The sequence below is a fragment of the Sebastes umbrosus genome, chromosome 8 (genome assembly GCF_015220745.1).
Source record: "Sebastes umbrosus isolate fSebUmb1 chromosome 8, fSebUmb1.pri, whole genome shotgun sequence".
NCBI classification, from domain to species: Eukaryota; Metazoa; Chordata; class Actinopteri; order Perciformes; family Sebastidae; genus Sebastes; species Sebastes umbrosus.
Genome location: NC_051276.1, coordinates 10,998,698 through 11,015,437, shown reverse-complemented (window position 1 = coordinate 11,015,437; position 16,740 = coordinate 10,998,698). Strand labels below are relative to the sequence as shown.

The window sequence follows — 16,740 nt, the reverse complement described above, 5'->3', positions numbered from 1 at the left end:
GCCTGACCACAGGAAGGCATTTGTTGTTACAGTATTACAGTATTCTGACAGTAGAAACATCAGAACAACTGCTTTAGCGCACATTTTATGTCACTTCGACTTTTTTAGTCCATCACTGTTGTTTTCTGCTTATTCTTGTCTTTGGACACATCTTTGTAGCTGATTTGTTTTTCATTGTCTTCTCTTGATCTGTGCTCACGTAACTTGCCTCTACACTGCATGCGTTTAGCGTAATGATGCTCCATACTATGTTTATAGTGTTGAATATTCATGTCGGCTGATTTGCTGACTAAATAGGCCTCTGGAATACATTATGTACCTGCACAGATGGTAGCATACATTATCTTCATTTCCTCACTGTGACTGGCAGATGGCTACAGAAAACGCATTGCATACATCAACATTAATATCACCTGTATGAAACCGGAATGGTTAGACTGGACCTCCTCTATTACGGCTCACCAGTGACTTTTAATCTTCTGCCATCCAAACGCTGATGAGGAAGAAGAAGTTTAATGAGGTTTAGGTGCTTTATGAAATTCAGATTCAGAAAGTTTGTTCTAAACTTTGGCTTTGGAAAGAGACAATATGGTTGAAAACAACTACTATATCATAAAGTACTATAGAATATAAAGACATTGCCACAGAGGAACAACGCATTAGACTGATAAAACAAATGCTTCAGAGGTTTCAGGTCCGTTATTGTAGGATTTCAATTTTTCATGAACCCATAAAAGATGCTCGTAGGAAGATCCAAGTGTGCAATGAGCCAGATGTTTATTGCCTGAAATCATGTTAATTTGTTTGTGTTGATATATTTTCAGATAATTCCTGTAGTAGGCATGAGGGGTTTGTTCACTATTATTGATGTTTAAACAAGTCATTAAAAAAACAACTGCCTCACTAAACTCAAAGTAATAGAAGGACTGAAAGAAAGCTAAAGAGTGAATGGGAGAGAAATACGAGCGCGAAAGCAAAGTTGAAAGACACACTTATTTAGTTTTTAGTTCATTACTTTATTTGACAGGGACAGTGCATATTAATAACATTTCTGAAAATATGCCAGAGTTAGCCAGAAAGGCTAATTTTCATCTGTAGTGCAGGCAATAGTTAAAAACACAGACGTTAAAAATAAAAGCGCTGAAAATACAACCAACGATAAAAGCAATGAAAAATCAAATATGCAGATATGAACAGAGCCTGTACTGCACAAGAGAGACAGCTCTTATAACACACAGAATCAACAATAACATGATGGCAGTACAAACAACAAGCATGACGATACAATGTCAGGACCGGTGAATTGTGGGTATTATGTACACTGTGTTAGAGACACAATAAGCAGGAGCAGCTCTCTTACACTAAACATAATAATGACAAATCAGACAACAAACAACACCTCACTGATCTAATGTTCACAAGTGGGATTTCTAGTAAAGCAGGCTCTCAATGTTGTGGAGAAGGAATAACTGTTGGCACAGTTTCTTATATGTTGTGGTAAATTGTTCCAATCTTGGGAGGCTCTTCCAGACCTGAGAAAAAGTTATTGCAAAAAGAATTACCCCCATTTAGACCCATATAAAAAGTAATACACAGTGAAATGTGTGAGTTTTAACAGCTCTAACTTGACTTTACTCAACACCAAAATAATGTCTTGTTTATTGTACAGTATGTATTCATAGGCCTATACAGTATATCCACAATATCTGCCCCCCCTGTGTGCATGTGGGGAAGTAACTGCTATCTTGGGTGTTAGAATTAGCTACCCTGTCAACTTGTTAGAAGTAAACAACTGTTCTAGGTGTTAGAGTCAGCTACACTGTCAGCCTGCATTACTTTCAAACTATTCATGCAGATGTTAGTCCCGGTGTATGTATAGATGCTGTGCAGGGTGTTCGTGTCGGCATGCAGGTGTGTGTGAGTCTTTTAGTTCCTGTCTGTCCATCAGCTGTCTCTTTTCTTCCTCACCTCTCACCTGTCTGCGTTGTCTGTCTGCATTTCCAAATGCTATGCAGAGGTGTTGTGGTCTGTTACCATGCCAGCTTATATTACTGTCAAACCTATATCCTACTGTGTATATATATATATATGTTAGTTGCGGTGTATGATTAGGTCACCTCCCACTGCTCATGTCCTCCTCATTCTCATCATCTGCGCTGTCTATTTGCAAACTGGACCGTACTTTAAAAGCTCTTTTTCTTTGTTGTGTTTTTCTGTTAACCTCTTCCTCGCTAATTTCAAGTCTTCTTCAATACGGCATGATGTTCATTTAGTAAATTATGGTCCCATTTAGAGTCAAATAGACCATAAAGCAGGGTATGCTTTAGGGCGTGGCCACCTTGTGATTGACAGGTCGCTACCACGGCGTTGTTCTTTCAGGGTGTTGTCTGTGTTTTCGGCTTTTAACCCTTTCACAGTGTTTCCAGTTCATGAAAGTTAATTTTAACATTTTGGTCCTTTTGGTTTTATTCAGCATTTGGTTGTACTTAGCTCCACCCTCTCGCGTTACTTCTGGTTGCAAATAAACCAAGATGGCGATGGCTAAAATGCCGAACTCGAGGCTTCAAAACAGCAGTCCACAAACCAAACGGGTGACGTCACGGTGACTACGTCCACTTCTTATATACAGTCTATGCTCCATCCTCTCTGGTCTCGTGCTTTTCCAGTTGCAGCCATGACAGCCCCTCAGTCTTAATCTCTTGTTCTGTGCTGCTACAGTGCATAATATCACATTGATATAGTATTACACACCTGTTTGTGTCAGTGAGGGTTGGTTTCTCTCTGCTCCATGGATCAAGAGGTCATTAACAGTTAGAGCCATGGCACCACATTGGCTTCGGACTCCAGCATGTACACGTCCAAAAGTCAATTCTTTGCACTCCTTCCTCCTGTGTATAATTCTCTGCTGATGGTCCAAAGTGTTACGTGTTTGACAGTGTTACCTTGAGGGTGTTTGAGGGCATTAATGCATCCATATCTGTACAAAATGCCACACGTTCAACTTTTTCAGAGTGAGTTGTTTTTGAGGCTACATCCCGCTGAGCTCGACGGCCTCTTTTGTTGCTCTTTTACATTGTTGTCCCCTTTAATTTTTGTCTCTACTGTTACATTTATCCCTCGGTTCTGATCTTATTTTAATCCTGTTTGAATGAGTATAAATAAACCCAAGTTTGTTTGTTTTTCAAATCTGCGTAACGCACCGCAATGTGCAAAAAATACTTCATAGACGTTGTATAAACAGCTAATCCTCAGGTCTCATCCAGCACTGATATGCGAGGCTTCATTCTGTCTGTGTTAACATGCACTTAGACAGCAAAGGTCAGACAAACACCAGAGACTAAGTAGAACATATTTAACGCTGGGATAATGATGTTGAGGCAACAGCCTGCTTAATAATTTAGCTTGTAGTTCTTTTTAATAGATTCTCCCAGCCTCTCATTAATGCTGGCAGATGAGCAGCCACTTGTGTTTTTTTTTTTTTATTGAAGGCATATAAAGCTATTGCTGCAAGGTTCCATTTTTTGCATCATGGATATCTTGAATTGGATGGTTAAAAAAAGCTCATCCCAGTATTTTTTTTATTTATTTTTTTATCACCACGATGAGTCAGTTTTGTTTCTCTTTTTGTGTTGGCTGAATTTCCTTTCAGCATGCAAGAGCAGAACTACAGCATAGTCACAGTAGATGGAATTAGGAATTTTGGACAATCTTTAACCACACGCTGAACATTTCAAAAGTAAACGTGTTTTTAATGATCATTAATATTTAGCCTCCCCTCTTATAACTTTGGGCCCCCCTTAGAGGAAAAACTGTCATAGCCATTTTCAAAGGGGTCCCTTAACCTCTGACCTCAAGATATGTGAATGAAAATGGGTTCTATGGGTACCCACGAGTCTCCCCTTTACAGACATGCCCACTTTATGATAATCACATGCAGTTTGGGGCAAGTCATAGTCAAGTCAGCACACTGACACACTGACAGCTGTTGTTGCCTGTTGGGCTGCAGTTTGCCATGTTATGATTTGAGCATATTTTTTATGCTAAATGCAGTATCTGTGAGAGTGTGGACATATTTGTCATTGTTTTGTGTTATTAATTGATTTCCAATAATAGATATATACATACATTTGCATAAAGAAAACATATTTGCCCAGTCCCATGTTGATAAGAGTATTAAATACTTGACAAATCTCCCTTAAGGTACATTTTGAACAGAAAAAAAAATTTGATTAATTTGCGATTCATTGCGATTAATCATGGACAGTCATGCAATTAATCACGATTAAACATTTTGATCGATTGACAGCCCTAAAAACGACCAATCAGTGCCGAGGAGTCTCTAAGTATCTGTCAATCACTGCTCGCAAAACTTGTGAAACTGTGAAACTAGGCAACACTAATCAAATATGAATCAATATTCTGTAACTGTAATGCCCTTTTCTCTCCTCACATGTTTTCAGAAGCATCTTGTAGTATAGTGTTCAGCTGTAAAATGAGAAAGTTTGCTACGGCCATTGGGCAGTGATTGGTTTTGGCTGGACTGTTTTGAACACGGTGGCTGGGCAACTTTCTCATTTTACAGCTAAACAGTACACCACAAGATGTTTCTGAAAACATTTGAGGTGAGAAATAGGCATTACAGTAACATAATATTGATATGTATTTGATCAGCGCTGCCTAGTTTGACCGTTTAATCGGAGTTTGCGAGTGATTGACAGCTGCTCCGAGACGGCAAGGCTCCAGCTCAGCTCTGATTGGTTGTTTAGATCCGGGCGTGGTAAAAACTTGCAATTAGCATTAGGAGCACTATGAGGTAGGCAGAGGAACATGATTTTTTTCACAGATTATCTGTCTCATGCAATGCTGTCAGGATATAATGACAGTTATATAAAAAAATATTTTTATCATATTTGCTCAAAGTGATTGACTGCAGCTTTAAACCCTTTTGTTCAATTTGCTAAAGTGTAACATCTGATGTTTTGTTCCAGAGTTGAGCTCCGAGAACCTGCGCACCTGCTTTGCGATCGTTAACGCCTACTTATATTTGTCTGCCACAGACTTCCTGCAGGTGAGAAACACACACATACACACACACACACACACTTTTCTACTGGCAATATAATCCACATACATTGTATAAAACTTCTCTATGCTCATATTTTTTTATTCCCCACAGAACTATGCAGAATCATTGTGTCGAGCTTTCTGCGATCTGCTGAAAGACATCACGAATGAGGGACAGGTCCAAGTGCTCAAGGTACTGTCACTCCAACCCTCTCACACACAGAACTACTGTTTATTCTGCCTCTCTCTTTCCTGAGGGTTCATTTTTTCATCCTCCCTTCTGTGTTTGTTTGTTTTGTGTGTGTGACCCGGTGCATAACAGGTGCACTAGAGGTGGCATTAAATGCTGTATACACAGACACAGAAACATAAACAGACACAGACTGTGCTGCTTGTGAACTGACACCGGGTTATAATGCAAGACCAGCCCTGATAGTCTCACAGCTTATACATTATTTGAGAAGTATTACAGAGGGTACTTCAAACATCAGAAATAATTTGTATTATGTTAACTCTTTGATGTCCTCACTAAGAAAAAAACAATGGAAAAATGTTCTCTTCGCATTTTTTATATCCTTGGGGCAATATTAACATTAATCAATGGTATTTTTTGATACAGGTTTCTACCAAAGGGTTGAGATAAGCTCTTCAGGGTAAAAGAAAAATACAAACCGTGTACTGTTATTTTGCAAGTAAGAGGTTACTTTACCAACATATGTCAATTTGTTACTGTGGAATTAGTTGTATTACCAGTACTAGTATTATTTTCAGGTATTTATTCTAGATATTTACCATATTTACAGTAGGCTACTTTGAAAACATCTTAGGAAAAGTGAAACATCATAAGTAAAGCCTCTGAAACTATGATACATCAAAAAAAATATGCTTACTTTTCAAAATTGGACCAAACCGAGTCCTCAATTCTGGAGTGACTTTTTTCGTTGCTAACTTCCTGTAAGGAGGCGGATTAAAAAGAAATGCTATATAAAGTTAATTACAGCGACATATAGTGGATTTTCTTAGCATAACATACCTAAACTGAGCGGTAGAGACGGCTCAACACATTTTTCAGTACGATATAGTGACTCAAAATGTGCTCTCCCAAACAGTCGAGTAGAACATTGAAGGGTTAACGCCACTGCCGATCATAAATCTGAGTGAACCACCATGTCAGTGGAGTTCCTCAGGCCTTCCTGTGATTAGCCACGCTCAATTTCATATAATAACACAAAGTGAAATCAAGCCTCAGGATGTTTGCATGTTTTTTTCCCCTAATAGATAATTGGCTGTGATTGTTTCAATTACTGGCAAATTTATGCTATTTTCAACTAGATGCTATCAAACAGTAAGCCGAACACACTACGAGTGTGCTCTGCATGTGCGATTGTTGTGTGAGTAGGCGTGATAAATGATGGGTTAGAGACGAGCAGGACCATCCTTTTCGAATTTGTCATTTCTCTTGGTTTACTCTCAGACTTACAGTTGGTGTATATGTGCGTACAGTGTTGCACATGTGCTGTTTTGCACCGCTTCAGTTGTATATGTAGCCAGAAGGACCATAAGACCACAGAGCTTTAGCTTAGTACAGCTCAGTGGCGTTACTGCACATCTGGCTCCTGCTAATCCTTTGTTCCTCAGAAGAGGAGAGCCAGCAGACAATAAACCCGTCAACCTACACAGCAACATGTGCACACAGCAGTTCACCACACATGGGCACCCTGAGAAACGGAGGGATCAGAGTAATCAGCATGAGTTCCTTTGAAAAGTTCACACGCATGAACACAAGTTACAGAGACAGATATGGGCCACTCACTGTCTGCATCTGCGCTTCAAGTTTGGTCGCTGACCTTTTGAGTTTAATATTCTCATTTGAGGCTTTAATTTGCAAACATGCCATTTGTTATGTAACAGCGTTTACATCATCATGTTGATGTGGTCTGGATTTATGTTGTAGTCTAATCATGGGAAGCCTAATGAGGATGGAGTGATCTTTTACTGGTTTGAATTAAGATGGGGCGGTGTGACGAGATCTGTGAAATCTTGCAGATGATGTTAGGAGCACCGGAGGACCGTTTTATAAAAACAACTTTTTAAATATTTGCTCCATTTCTACCCACTGCAGCTTTAAGCTGTTGAATTCAAGTGGTCTTTTTATTTCAGCTGTGACAGAGAGCTCATTCAAATGTCTTTGAAACTTAATCTTAAGGGACTAACCTTGCAACATACTGTAGGTCAGACTCTCAATTAAAAGGAGGATTTTCCACTATCTCTCGAAAAAAGAAGCTCCCGCTAACTCCCTTTTGCCCCTCTATGTCCTCCCACACTTAATGTTTACATCATCCTGTTTCCGACCCTTACTGTCTCTCTTTGACACACACCCTCTCTGGCCCGATCAACCCCCTGTATGTTTCTCCTTGCAACTGTTCCTCACTCCTCTCTCTGGGTACCGTATCTCATCCTCCCTCTCCCTGTGTCTCGGCAGGTGGTAGAGATAGCTTTAAAGGTTAGCCCCATACTGGGAGCCCACATGTTCCAGCCCCTGCTGCCAGCTGTCTTCAGAGGTATTGTGGCCGGCGAGGTGAGTTTAACCTGAACATCTTGCACCGATCTGGACTTGGATTATATAAAAGGACAAACCTATTAAGATGTGCTATATCCCCTGTGGTGCATTTTCACTCATTTCCATCTTCTTTTACTGAATCGTTACCTCATTAAACCTTGAAAATAATCACTTAATAAGTTCCGGCATGTTCTTTCAGTTTGTCCTTTTCTGTCATGTATAAATTAATTCTCATGGAGACTATGTAATGGTATTTATTGATCATTCAGCTCAGTTAAAGGTCACAGGCTGCCTTTTAACGATTCTGCTGTGTCAATCTTCTTTCCCCCCTTATCATGCGTAATGACCTTTGTTTTATGTAAAAGTGCTTGTGCATGGTTATGTTTCCGCATCCGCATGAGTGATTCCCATCGCTGCTTGTTTGTTGTTGCAGAGATATCCCGTGGTGATGTCCACCTACCTGGGAATAATGGGCCGCGTCCTGCTCCAGAACTCCACTTTCTTCTCCTCTCTGCTCACTCAAATGGCCTCTGAGTGCAGCCAGAAGGTGAGACTCGCATGTCCGCCCTTCATTTCTATCTTCTCAGCACAGTCCCCTTTAAATGTTTGCGGGAAACATACCCGCGAAGCGCCCGTTAAAAAGGGAATAATTCTGAACGAGACGAAACGTAATGAGCCAAGGAATTGGTAACATATTCGAGCCCTAAAGTTTAGAGTCGTCCCCACTGTCACTGTGAAACCGTGACGTTGTTTTTGTGTGACCCGGAGATTTGTCCTGTATTTACATTACTGCCGTAATATAAAATGAAAGACCTCGAGTTGTCTCTACATTGCCTCTCCATCATGCCTCTCCTTTTTTTGACAATAGAGGACAAGTCAGTGAGCTAAATGAGGCAGAACAAATAGGGAAGGTCAGTTTTGCTGACTTTTATGACAATCCATCAGTATATCTTGAGTTGTCAGACACTGTTTATGTCACTCTTTCTTGACCTCTCTTTATATATTTAATTGCCGCCCCTTCTGTTTGTCTTCTCTTTATTAACCCTCCGTGTCTCCCCTCCCTCTTGTCCACCTCTCTACTCATCAGATGGACCAGTTGCTGGGCAGCGTGATAGAGATGTGGGTCGACCGCATGGACAACATCACTCAGCCGGAGAGGAGGAAGCTGTCGTCGCTGGCTCTGCTTTCCCTCCTCCCATCTGACAACAGGTGAGAAACATTTGTCATTCATTTATCTGCAGAAGGGGCTTTGATCCGGTGAGGAGTGGACAGCATCCGTCTGACACAAGGGGCAAATAAGAGGAAACTGAAGAGACGTACTTAGGCAAATTATTTACTCAGCTTTTGTTTATCTTTATAGACTATAGCTGGTGAAATTATCCTTCTCTGGGTAGTCTGTGGTTCTGATTCTGAATGGGTTTTCACTAACGGAGAATATTAGCTGTTAAAAAGTTTGATAAAGATAACAGATTTTTACCCTAAAGCCATAATGTGCTGCCCAAAATCAACAGACTTAACACCATATGGGTGGAGGTGATATGTGACAGCAGCTCACACATATATGCACCATGCAGGCATACATTCTGTAGGCAGTGGGGTTTCCAGACGTGGTGCTTACAGGAGGTGTGTTGTGAGAGAGACAGCTTTACAGCCAAACACATCGTGGGGCACTTCTAGACAAACATGTTCTCTGAGTTTATATTCTGTCTGACTTACCATCTCTCTTTCTGGACAAGTCTACAGTGAGAAACATGGAAAAGTGTTCATAGACAGAGAATAGGAGTAGAGCGGACATTCCCATTCAAATCAACGTAGCTGGATGGTCAGCGCGGTGGCCATTTTTATGTGTACGTTGCCGTTGCAAAGAACGTAGCAGGCTACTTCCGTATAAACTTCCGCATAGACCGCCTTGCGGTAAGTCGCGGACTCACCGGGACTCACTCAGGCCGGCGTGATGTATAACACAACAGCGCCTAGCAACAGTGTGACAGGTACGGCCCCACTGACGTGTGTTGTCCCCACAACAACTAATAACAATCGCCATTTCCTTTGGAACTAGTCAAATGACCACGGCAAACAGTTCAGTGCCCGTTCTACTCCTATTCTATTTCTATGGATGTGGTATTTTAATCTGTAAATGATCCGGTTTCATCAGAGGCATGGGACATCTCTCTGTGCTTGTGTGTGCCTCTGTTGCTTCTAGTACTACTAACTAACTAGTTGACTTGTAGTGGATTATGGTGCAGAGAAACAGCACCATCTTCTTAGGTTAAATGTAAAAGTTTTAAAGCCGTTGCCTGTCATGCTAGAACATTTCCACTGAAAACGCTAAGTTCCTTGCCATTCACAATACATCACTGAGCAGCTCTTTACTGTAGGTTGGATTTGAGGTTGAAAGTAACAAGAGTATGTAAGTGGGACTCATGTACTCAAAGTGTGGCTATTTTAACAGTTTTGTCTAAAGTCCTACATGATGTCAAGATATGTTATCATGCTCCCACAGTAGTTTACTAATACTAGACTATACAGCTGCAATGATTAGCCCGCCAATCGATTTGTCAACCCCCAAAAAGTGATAATCATTTGATAATCATTTGAGTAATTTTTCATGCAAAAATGTCAGAAAATGCTGTTTTTCAGCACCTCAAATATGGACATTTTCCTATTTTTCTCTGTTTTATATCATTAAAGTGAATAAATAAATATCTTCGGCTTTTGGACTGACAAAACAAGACATTTAAAGACATCACTTTAGACTTTGAGAAACTAGGATGCACATTTTTAACTATTTTCTGACATTTTACAGACCAAACGATTAATCAAGAAAATCATCGGCAGATTAATTGATAATGAAAATAATCGTTAGTTGCAGCCCTGCTCGACTTAAACCAACATGTTCTATTGTGAGAAAGGTATTGTAAGAGCATTCTTCTCTTTCCTCAGTCATTGCACATTAAGCTGTTATCTACACCTAAATGTGACAGGTGCACGGGAAGGCTGAAACATTTAAAAAAACAAGTTCTTCACTTGCCATCAAAAGACTTTTCTCATTTCCTATTCTAAGTGAAACTTCTCTTGAAGTGGTTCAGAGGAGAGTCACTGTGGGGTTTAATGATACACTTTTCTTGTGATGTCCCATCTCACTGTACGGTGATGCATCTTTTTATCAAGATTTTGTGAAGTTTAGTTTTCTGCATTTGAGATATGGTGATCATAGACATAGACAGGCATGAAATCCTTTGTTACGCCCCCATCCTTGGTCTCCAACGGCAATTGATTATGACAGGATTGGCTGGTTAAGTGCTGCATGACAAATCAACTTTCTCTCTTACAATCAGACCTAAAATTGGAAGTGGTCCATATCTTGTCCATAGCGTCCCTTAATATCATCTCATTTTTTGACCTTTTTTTTTCTATTAGATGTAGTGTGAAGTGAAAGTCAAGTCCTAAATCCTACATTTCACTGGTATTGAACAATAAACCTCAATCATAATGATTTAACTGATTAATGAATTTTTTATCACCCCAATGATACAAAAAAGAGAAACATAATGCATCATTGAAAAAATCAGCAAACGCAAGAAAAAATAAACTGTGACAAAGCTTTTCTAGCCATCATTATGTTATGTTATCTATATATTGTTACATTTAGTTTTACAAAGTTAGAAAAGCAATGTTTAAGTCAAGCCTGATGTTGCCTTAGACATAAAAGAATGATCCCAGTCTCTTCCACACAGTGAGGCATACAGCTTATTAATTAAACACTGGTATCGGATCGGTACTTGGTATCGGCCGATACCCAAAGCCCAGGTATCGCTACTAGTATCGAAACTGAGAAAGTCGGATCGGTGCATCCCTAATTTTGGACCATTAGTATTACTATAGATAACCCCCAAAAAGCTTGAAGACAAAAACTTGCTATAGTTGAATATTTTTTTTAATTATTTACACACATCGTAGCCTTTTTCTGAACATACAATCCTTCTGGCAGTGTTTGCCAGTCCTAAATCAAAAGAGCAGATTCAGAAAACCTTTAAATGTTTCATTAATTATATTTTTTATATCAATAATTATTTTATAAAAAGAACGTGAAAATTGTATCAATAAATTACAGCACCCTCGTCCCCACTCCATCCCCCGTGTCGTGTCGTGCCGTCCGCCCGCTTGTCCAGATGCTCTCCACATTGTTTTTATGTCCATATGGCTGAGGCGCAGCGCTGCACCGTATAATGGCATGAATCGCCTAGAGAACCTGATCTGGAGTGGACAAAAAGAGTACCAGCAGCTTGTTAGAAGTACCGGTGAGCAAGGAAAAAGTCACGGTACGCCAAAGAGTAAAATGTAGAGATGCCAGTACTGCGTACCGGTGAGTTCTGACCCACTTCGACACTGCTTGCAACGTTAAATATCCCATCTTTACCTCTTTAGTTTTGATGTCTAAAAGAGAAAATGTGCACCAGTATGCAGCTGTACAGTAGAATGCACCACTGGGGATTTGCTTCAAGGCATAAAGTGAAAAGGCACCACTAGAGGGCTGTGAAACAGCTGCAGGCAGGTAATCTATAGGGAAATATCCAGTTAGGCACTTCTTATTACTCATTGTTGGAGAGGGTGCTTCACTTTGGTGGACCAGTCAAGACTATCACACAGGAGAAAATCAACTTTCTCTGCTTTTCCATTATGGATAATTTGGATAATTTCTTAGAATTGTTGTTGCTATTACTGCACATCATGTAACACGGTGTACAGTAGGTGCTGTCATTGAAAATAGCATCTTTTGTGTTTTGAAATGATTGCATCATTGTTGTTTTTTTACTTTTTACACTTTTCACAGATTTGTATTGAATCTGTCAACTACTCTTTTCCTACGTGGTGATACCGCATTAATGCATTCAAAGAATGAAACCTGTTTGTCCTTTGATGAGATGTTCTTCATACTTTCTGAAACTTTTGTGCAATGTAAGGGCACTAGACTGTTTAATTCGTATTTAACATGCACAGCCATGAGGCCGTTTTCACCGCAGACTGCTTCAGTCATCAGAACCTCTTGTTCATCCTTTTTTTTTTTTGCCGTACCAGTTCATCATCACTGACAGGTTGCTTTACGACGCAAAGCAACAAGAGCAAGGACCTTAAGAATTCATAATGCACATCTTTATTGCCTGCATCTGCTGTGCTCTCATCAAAGTTTTGATTAGTTGTTATGTTATATTTGGTTCAGACATTTGATCTGCTTTGTTGACTTATCACGCAACCCATAAAGCCTGGCTGTAGCTTGTATATATTTCTGTTTTTTGCAAGCAATTGCATGTAAATTATTACTAGTAAATCAAGCTCTTCTCCATTGTGAGATTATGCAATTATTTGCCTTTAATTGTTGTTTTTATTCACACATGTGTTTTTTAGAAATCTATAGTTTTATGATTATTAACTGTTTGTCCATAAAGGTAATTTCTCAGTACCGTCATTAGATTATTTCTCAGTATAATAAATAGCTTCGATATGCATACATCATGCTTTCAATTTGCTAATGCAAGACAACAATCTTTAGTCCTGTCATCAGTTATGCATTCGCCACTTACACCAGCAAAGCCCCTGTGCTATTTAGGGTCTACACTAATGATTCAAACTTAATGATGCTCAAAGGCACCGAATGTAATCAGTGACGCTTATTTGAAATCCATTTGTAACAAGCTCAACTGGAATGTCCAATATTTTAAAGAAAGAAATAACAAGGAGGAAGGAGAGTATTTAATAAGTATCATAGCATGAGACACTGCTTCTCTAAGGAGGAAGGATTTTACCATTTAATCTGTAATTACCACTGAACACGGAAAACAATATTAATCTAATGTGAAATGTAATTGCTGAATAAACTGTTTTTCAACACTGAAAATGTCATTTTGCGTGCAGCCTTCACAGGTCACTGTCCTCTACTTCCCTGTAGCCTCCTTTAGTTTATGCTGTGAGAATGACACAGAGACAGTTGATTCTGATGAGGACTTTGTTGCTGCGACCAGTTTTGTCTTTGCACGCAGCCCCGTCAGCTTTCACATCATGTTTCCACTTACATTGATTTGAATGGCAGGCACGAAGCAGCTAGCACTAGTCAGCCATTAGAAAATAATCACTGGAGAAGTGTTGGGCTGAATGGAATTCAAATTGACAGACATGTTTAAATGTGTGATAAGGGATCTTTGATACGATGCCTGCATCCAGTTGTTGCTATGGCTGCCAATTTGAGCCTATTATTAGGAAATTGGGGCCAGAGGTGTTCAGTGATGTATTTTACACTCCCAGGATATTAGTAGCGAAGTGTTACTGACTGAAAGGAACATCTATTTAAAATTCACCTGGGCCAATTTCCATGCTCTTTTAAGTCAATCAAAAACATTCCTGGCGTCTACTTCGTATATACCGTGACGGTATACTCATAGATAATAATATGTGTGAGTGCAGATATGTAAATTTGAAGTTGATTGGAGAAGTACATATTTGATCACATGCCAGTGTAGAAAATAGGATTATAGTACATAGTCGTAGGCTGACTAGACTGCAGAGGAGAGGATTTGAGTCACAAATTGTATGACTTTAGACTTGACTTGACAAAATGCAAAAAGACTTACAAGTCGACTTGGAGTTTAACACCAGTGACTCTTGACTTCACTTGGACTTGAGCCTTTTAACTTAAAAATACTTGATACCCAAAGATTATAAAGTACGTTATTAAAAAAGCGTGTGCATGAAGACTATCAACTGCCCGGTACCGGAGGTAACTCCGGCAGTGTCATAGATGTTGGGTTTATTTATTTATTAGATTATATAGATCCTTTATTAATTTTTTTTCGGTAGAGGATTTACTCATGGGGAAATAAGTAAGGGATAATGTACAGCGAGCCGGTCATTGTTGTGAAATAAACCCCCAACAGGGCGATGTGGCACATGCCACGCAAAGCGGAGGGGTGGACCCCGACGCGAAGCGGTCCTGAAGGGTTTATTTTACAACAATGACCGGCTCGCTGTACATTATTCTGCTTATTACACGGCTACTTACTTAAGAAATCAATAATTTGACATAAAAACGGTCAGCCAGAGTCCAAGATCAGAACTGCGTCCATAGCAACAGTCTGTTATACATAGCAACGGTCTGCTATAAAGAAATAACAGGATGTAAAATGCCGTGATTGACCAATCAGAATTGAGTATTCAACAAAGCCATGTAATTACTGAACTGAACAAAGTGGACAGAGATCCTTTATTTGTTTGGGAACAGGATTTACTCACATGCGAACAAACTGAATTTCTATCTTTTGTTGTTTATTGCTGAATCCCTTAAGATTGGTATTTTTTTGCACAGAAAAAAAAGACAATAATACCACATATTGCGCTGTTGAGCCAATCATTATTACCGCTGGGGATATTCCTTCACTGCAACAGCCCTAGATTTCACTCTTGACGTCAATATTTACAGTATTAATATATACTTCAGTAGTGATTCCCATTCATAAGAAATAAGAGACGGCTCTTTGTTTTCTGGCTGGGTATGTATCTGTCATGCACTGATTTTTCAATTTTTTGCCAGACTTCATGCTCAGTGAACTTTCTGCAGCATTGCCTGGAGTCTGACTCGCCAAGTACTTGAACTGACAGAACCTTTGATGCATCAGTGCCCATAGTACCCACACACACACTCGCTCTTTGTGTCTTTGTACTCTTTTCTCTCCTAGCTTTTTATTTCTATTGACACGGGGAAACCCCGCTTCCTTTTACCAGTGCGTTCGAAGAATGACTCAAATAATTCATCAATGACTGCTGCTTGTCTCCAAGCCTTGGGTGGTGGCCGAGTGTTGCGAGCCAGCATATTTCAAAGATCTCCAGTTCAGCAAGCCAAGGCTCGGCAATGCTTCTTATCTGGACGAGTCAACCTATTGGCTACGATAACAATGAGAGACTCAGCCTGCAAGGCTGTGTGTAAAGACATTAAGCCCCTTTGATTTTTCACACCTGAATGTGTGAGACAATAAAATAAAACTGCATTTATAGCTGGAAAATCACCCTTATCATCTGTGATTGATCAGCGCAATGGGAACATGTTTTTGTGGGATAATAAATGTAGAGAAATATTTTCAACCTTTCAGCCATTACTCATGTGATGGTTTGGGCCTTTTCAACCCTCTGCCTTTCTCTCTTTTTGAAAATGTTTCTACTAACGGTGAAATGGTGAGAGTGAGAGGCATACAAACAGAATAATCTGGACATGTGTTGCATGACGTGAGTTGATGGATGGCATAGATTACCTTCTCTGGATTGCCATATGTTTTTTTTTGACAGACGCTTTATCACTTTCAGTGTCGCCAGGATTTAACCTCGACTGTTGTCATGTTGCTCTCGATGACCATGTGCTTATTTGGACAGATACCCATCTCTCTCTCTGTTTCTCCCTCCCCCCTCCTACAAAAAACAAACACACAGCTGTTGAATTAATGATCTCATGAGTAATGAGCCTGTGTTGTCTGTTTGTTATCAGCGTGATCCAGGACAAGTTCTGCGGCATCATCAACATCTCCGTTGAGGCCCTGCATGATGTAATGACAGAAGATACTGAATCAGGCACCTTCAAAGAGTAAGTGTGCATGTTTCTTACTAATTTGAACAAGAAGAAAACAAAGAAAAACAAAAAACTTCTAAGTCATACTGTTAAACCCTCCAGACATTTATAATCTTCTCACGAGTGAATGAAGTTTGTAACATTGACAAAGCTCGTGCGTGATGAATGAAGACAGTTGAAATATGTGTTTTGAAAGCAGTGCAACTTCCGATGTGCTGTTGAGTTGTTAGATGTATCGAAAACAAACCTGAAGAAAGATTTTAAATTAATGATATGAAAGCACTCCCTTACTCATGGAGCATGACAGTGGTGCTGCAGAAGGCTGAGTGGCAGTGTTGGACTGGACACAATTTCTCTAGAAAAATAATGGAGTGTGAAATGGCCCAAAAAAACACATGCTCACTGTGGAAGGACACACTCTCCCCTCAGGCTCTCCGTCCCAGTAGCATGGTGCTCATTTCTTAGTAGATGTTAAAGTCTGGGTAAAGCACAATCTGAGATTTGTTTT

General features: G+C 39.8%; 1 protein-coding gene across 1 annotated transcript in view; it reads left to right on the top strand.

Moving 5' to 3' along the window:
* Positions 1–16,740, top strand: part of ipo11 (importin 11) — a 151,329-nt gene that overhangs the window by 98,684 nt on the left and 35,905 nt on the right. Inside the window, exons 23-28 of the mRNA XM_037777373.1 lie at positions 4,989–5,068; positions 5,177–5,257; positions 7,547–7,642; positions 8,058–8,171; positions 8,712–8,833; positions 16,152–16,247. Coding sequence (XP_037633301.1) covers positions 4,989–5,068; positions 5,177–5,257; positions 7,547–7,642; positions 8,058–8,171; positions 8,712–8,833; positions 16,152–16,247 — 589 coding nt within the window. The remainder of the gene's footprint in view (positions 1–4,988; positions 5,069–5,176; positions 5,258–7,546; positions 7,643–8,057; positions 8,172–8,711; positions 8,834–16,151; positions 16,248–16,740) is intronic.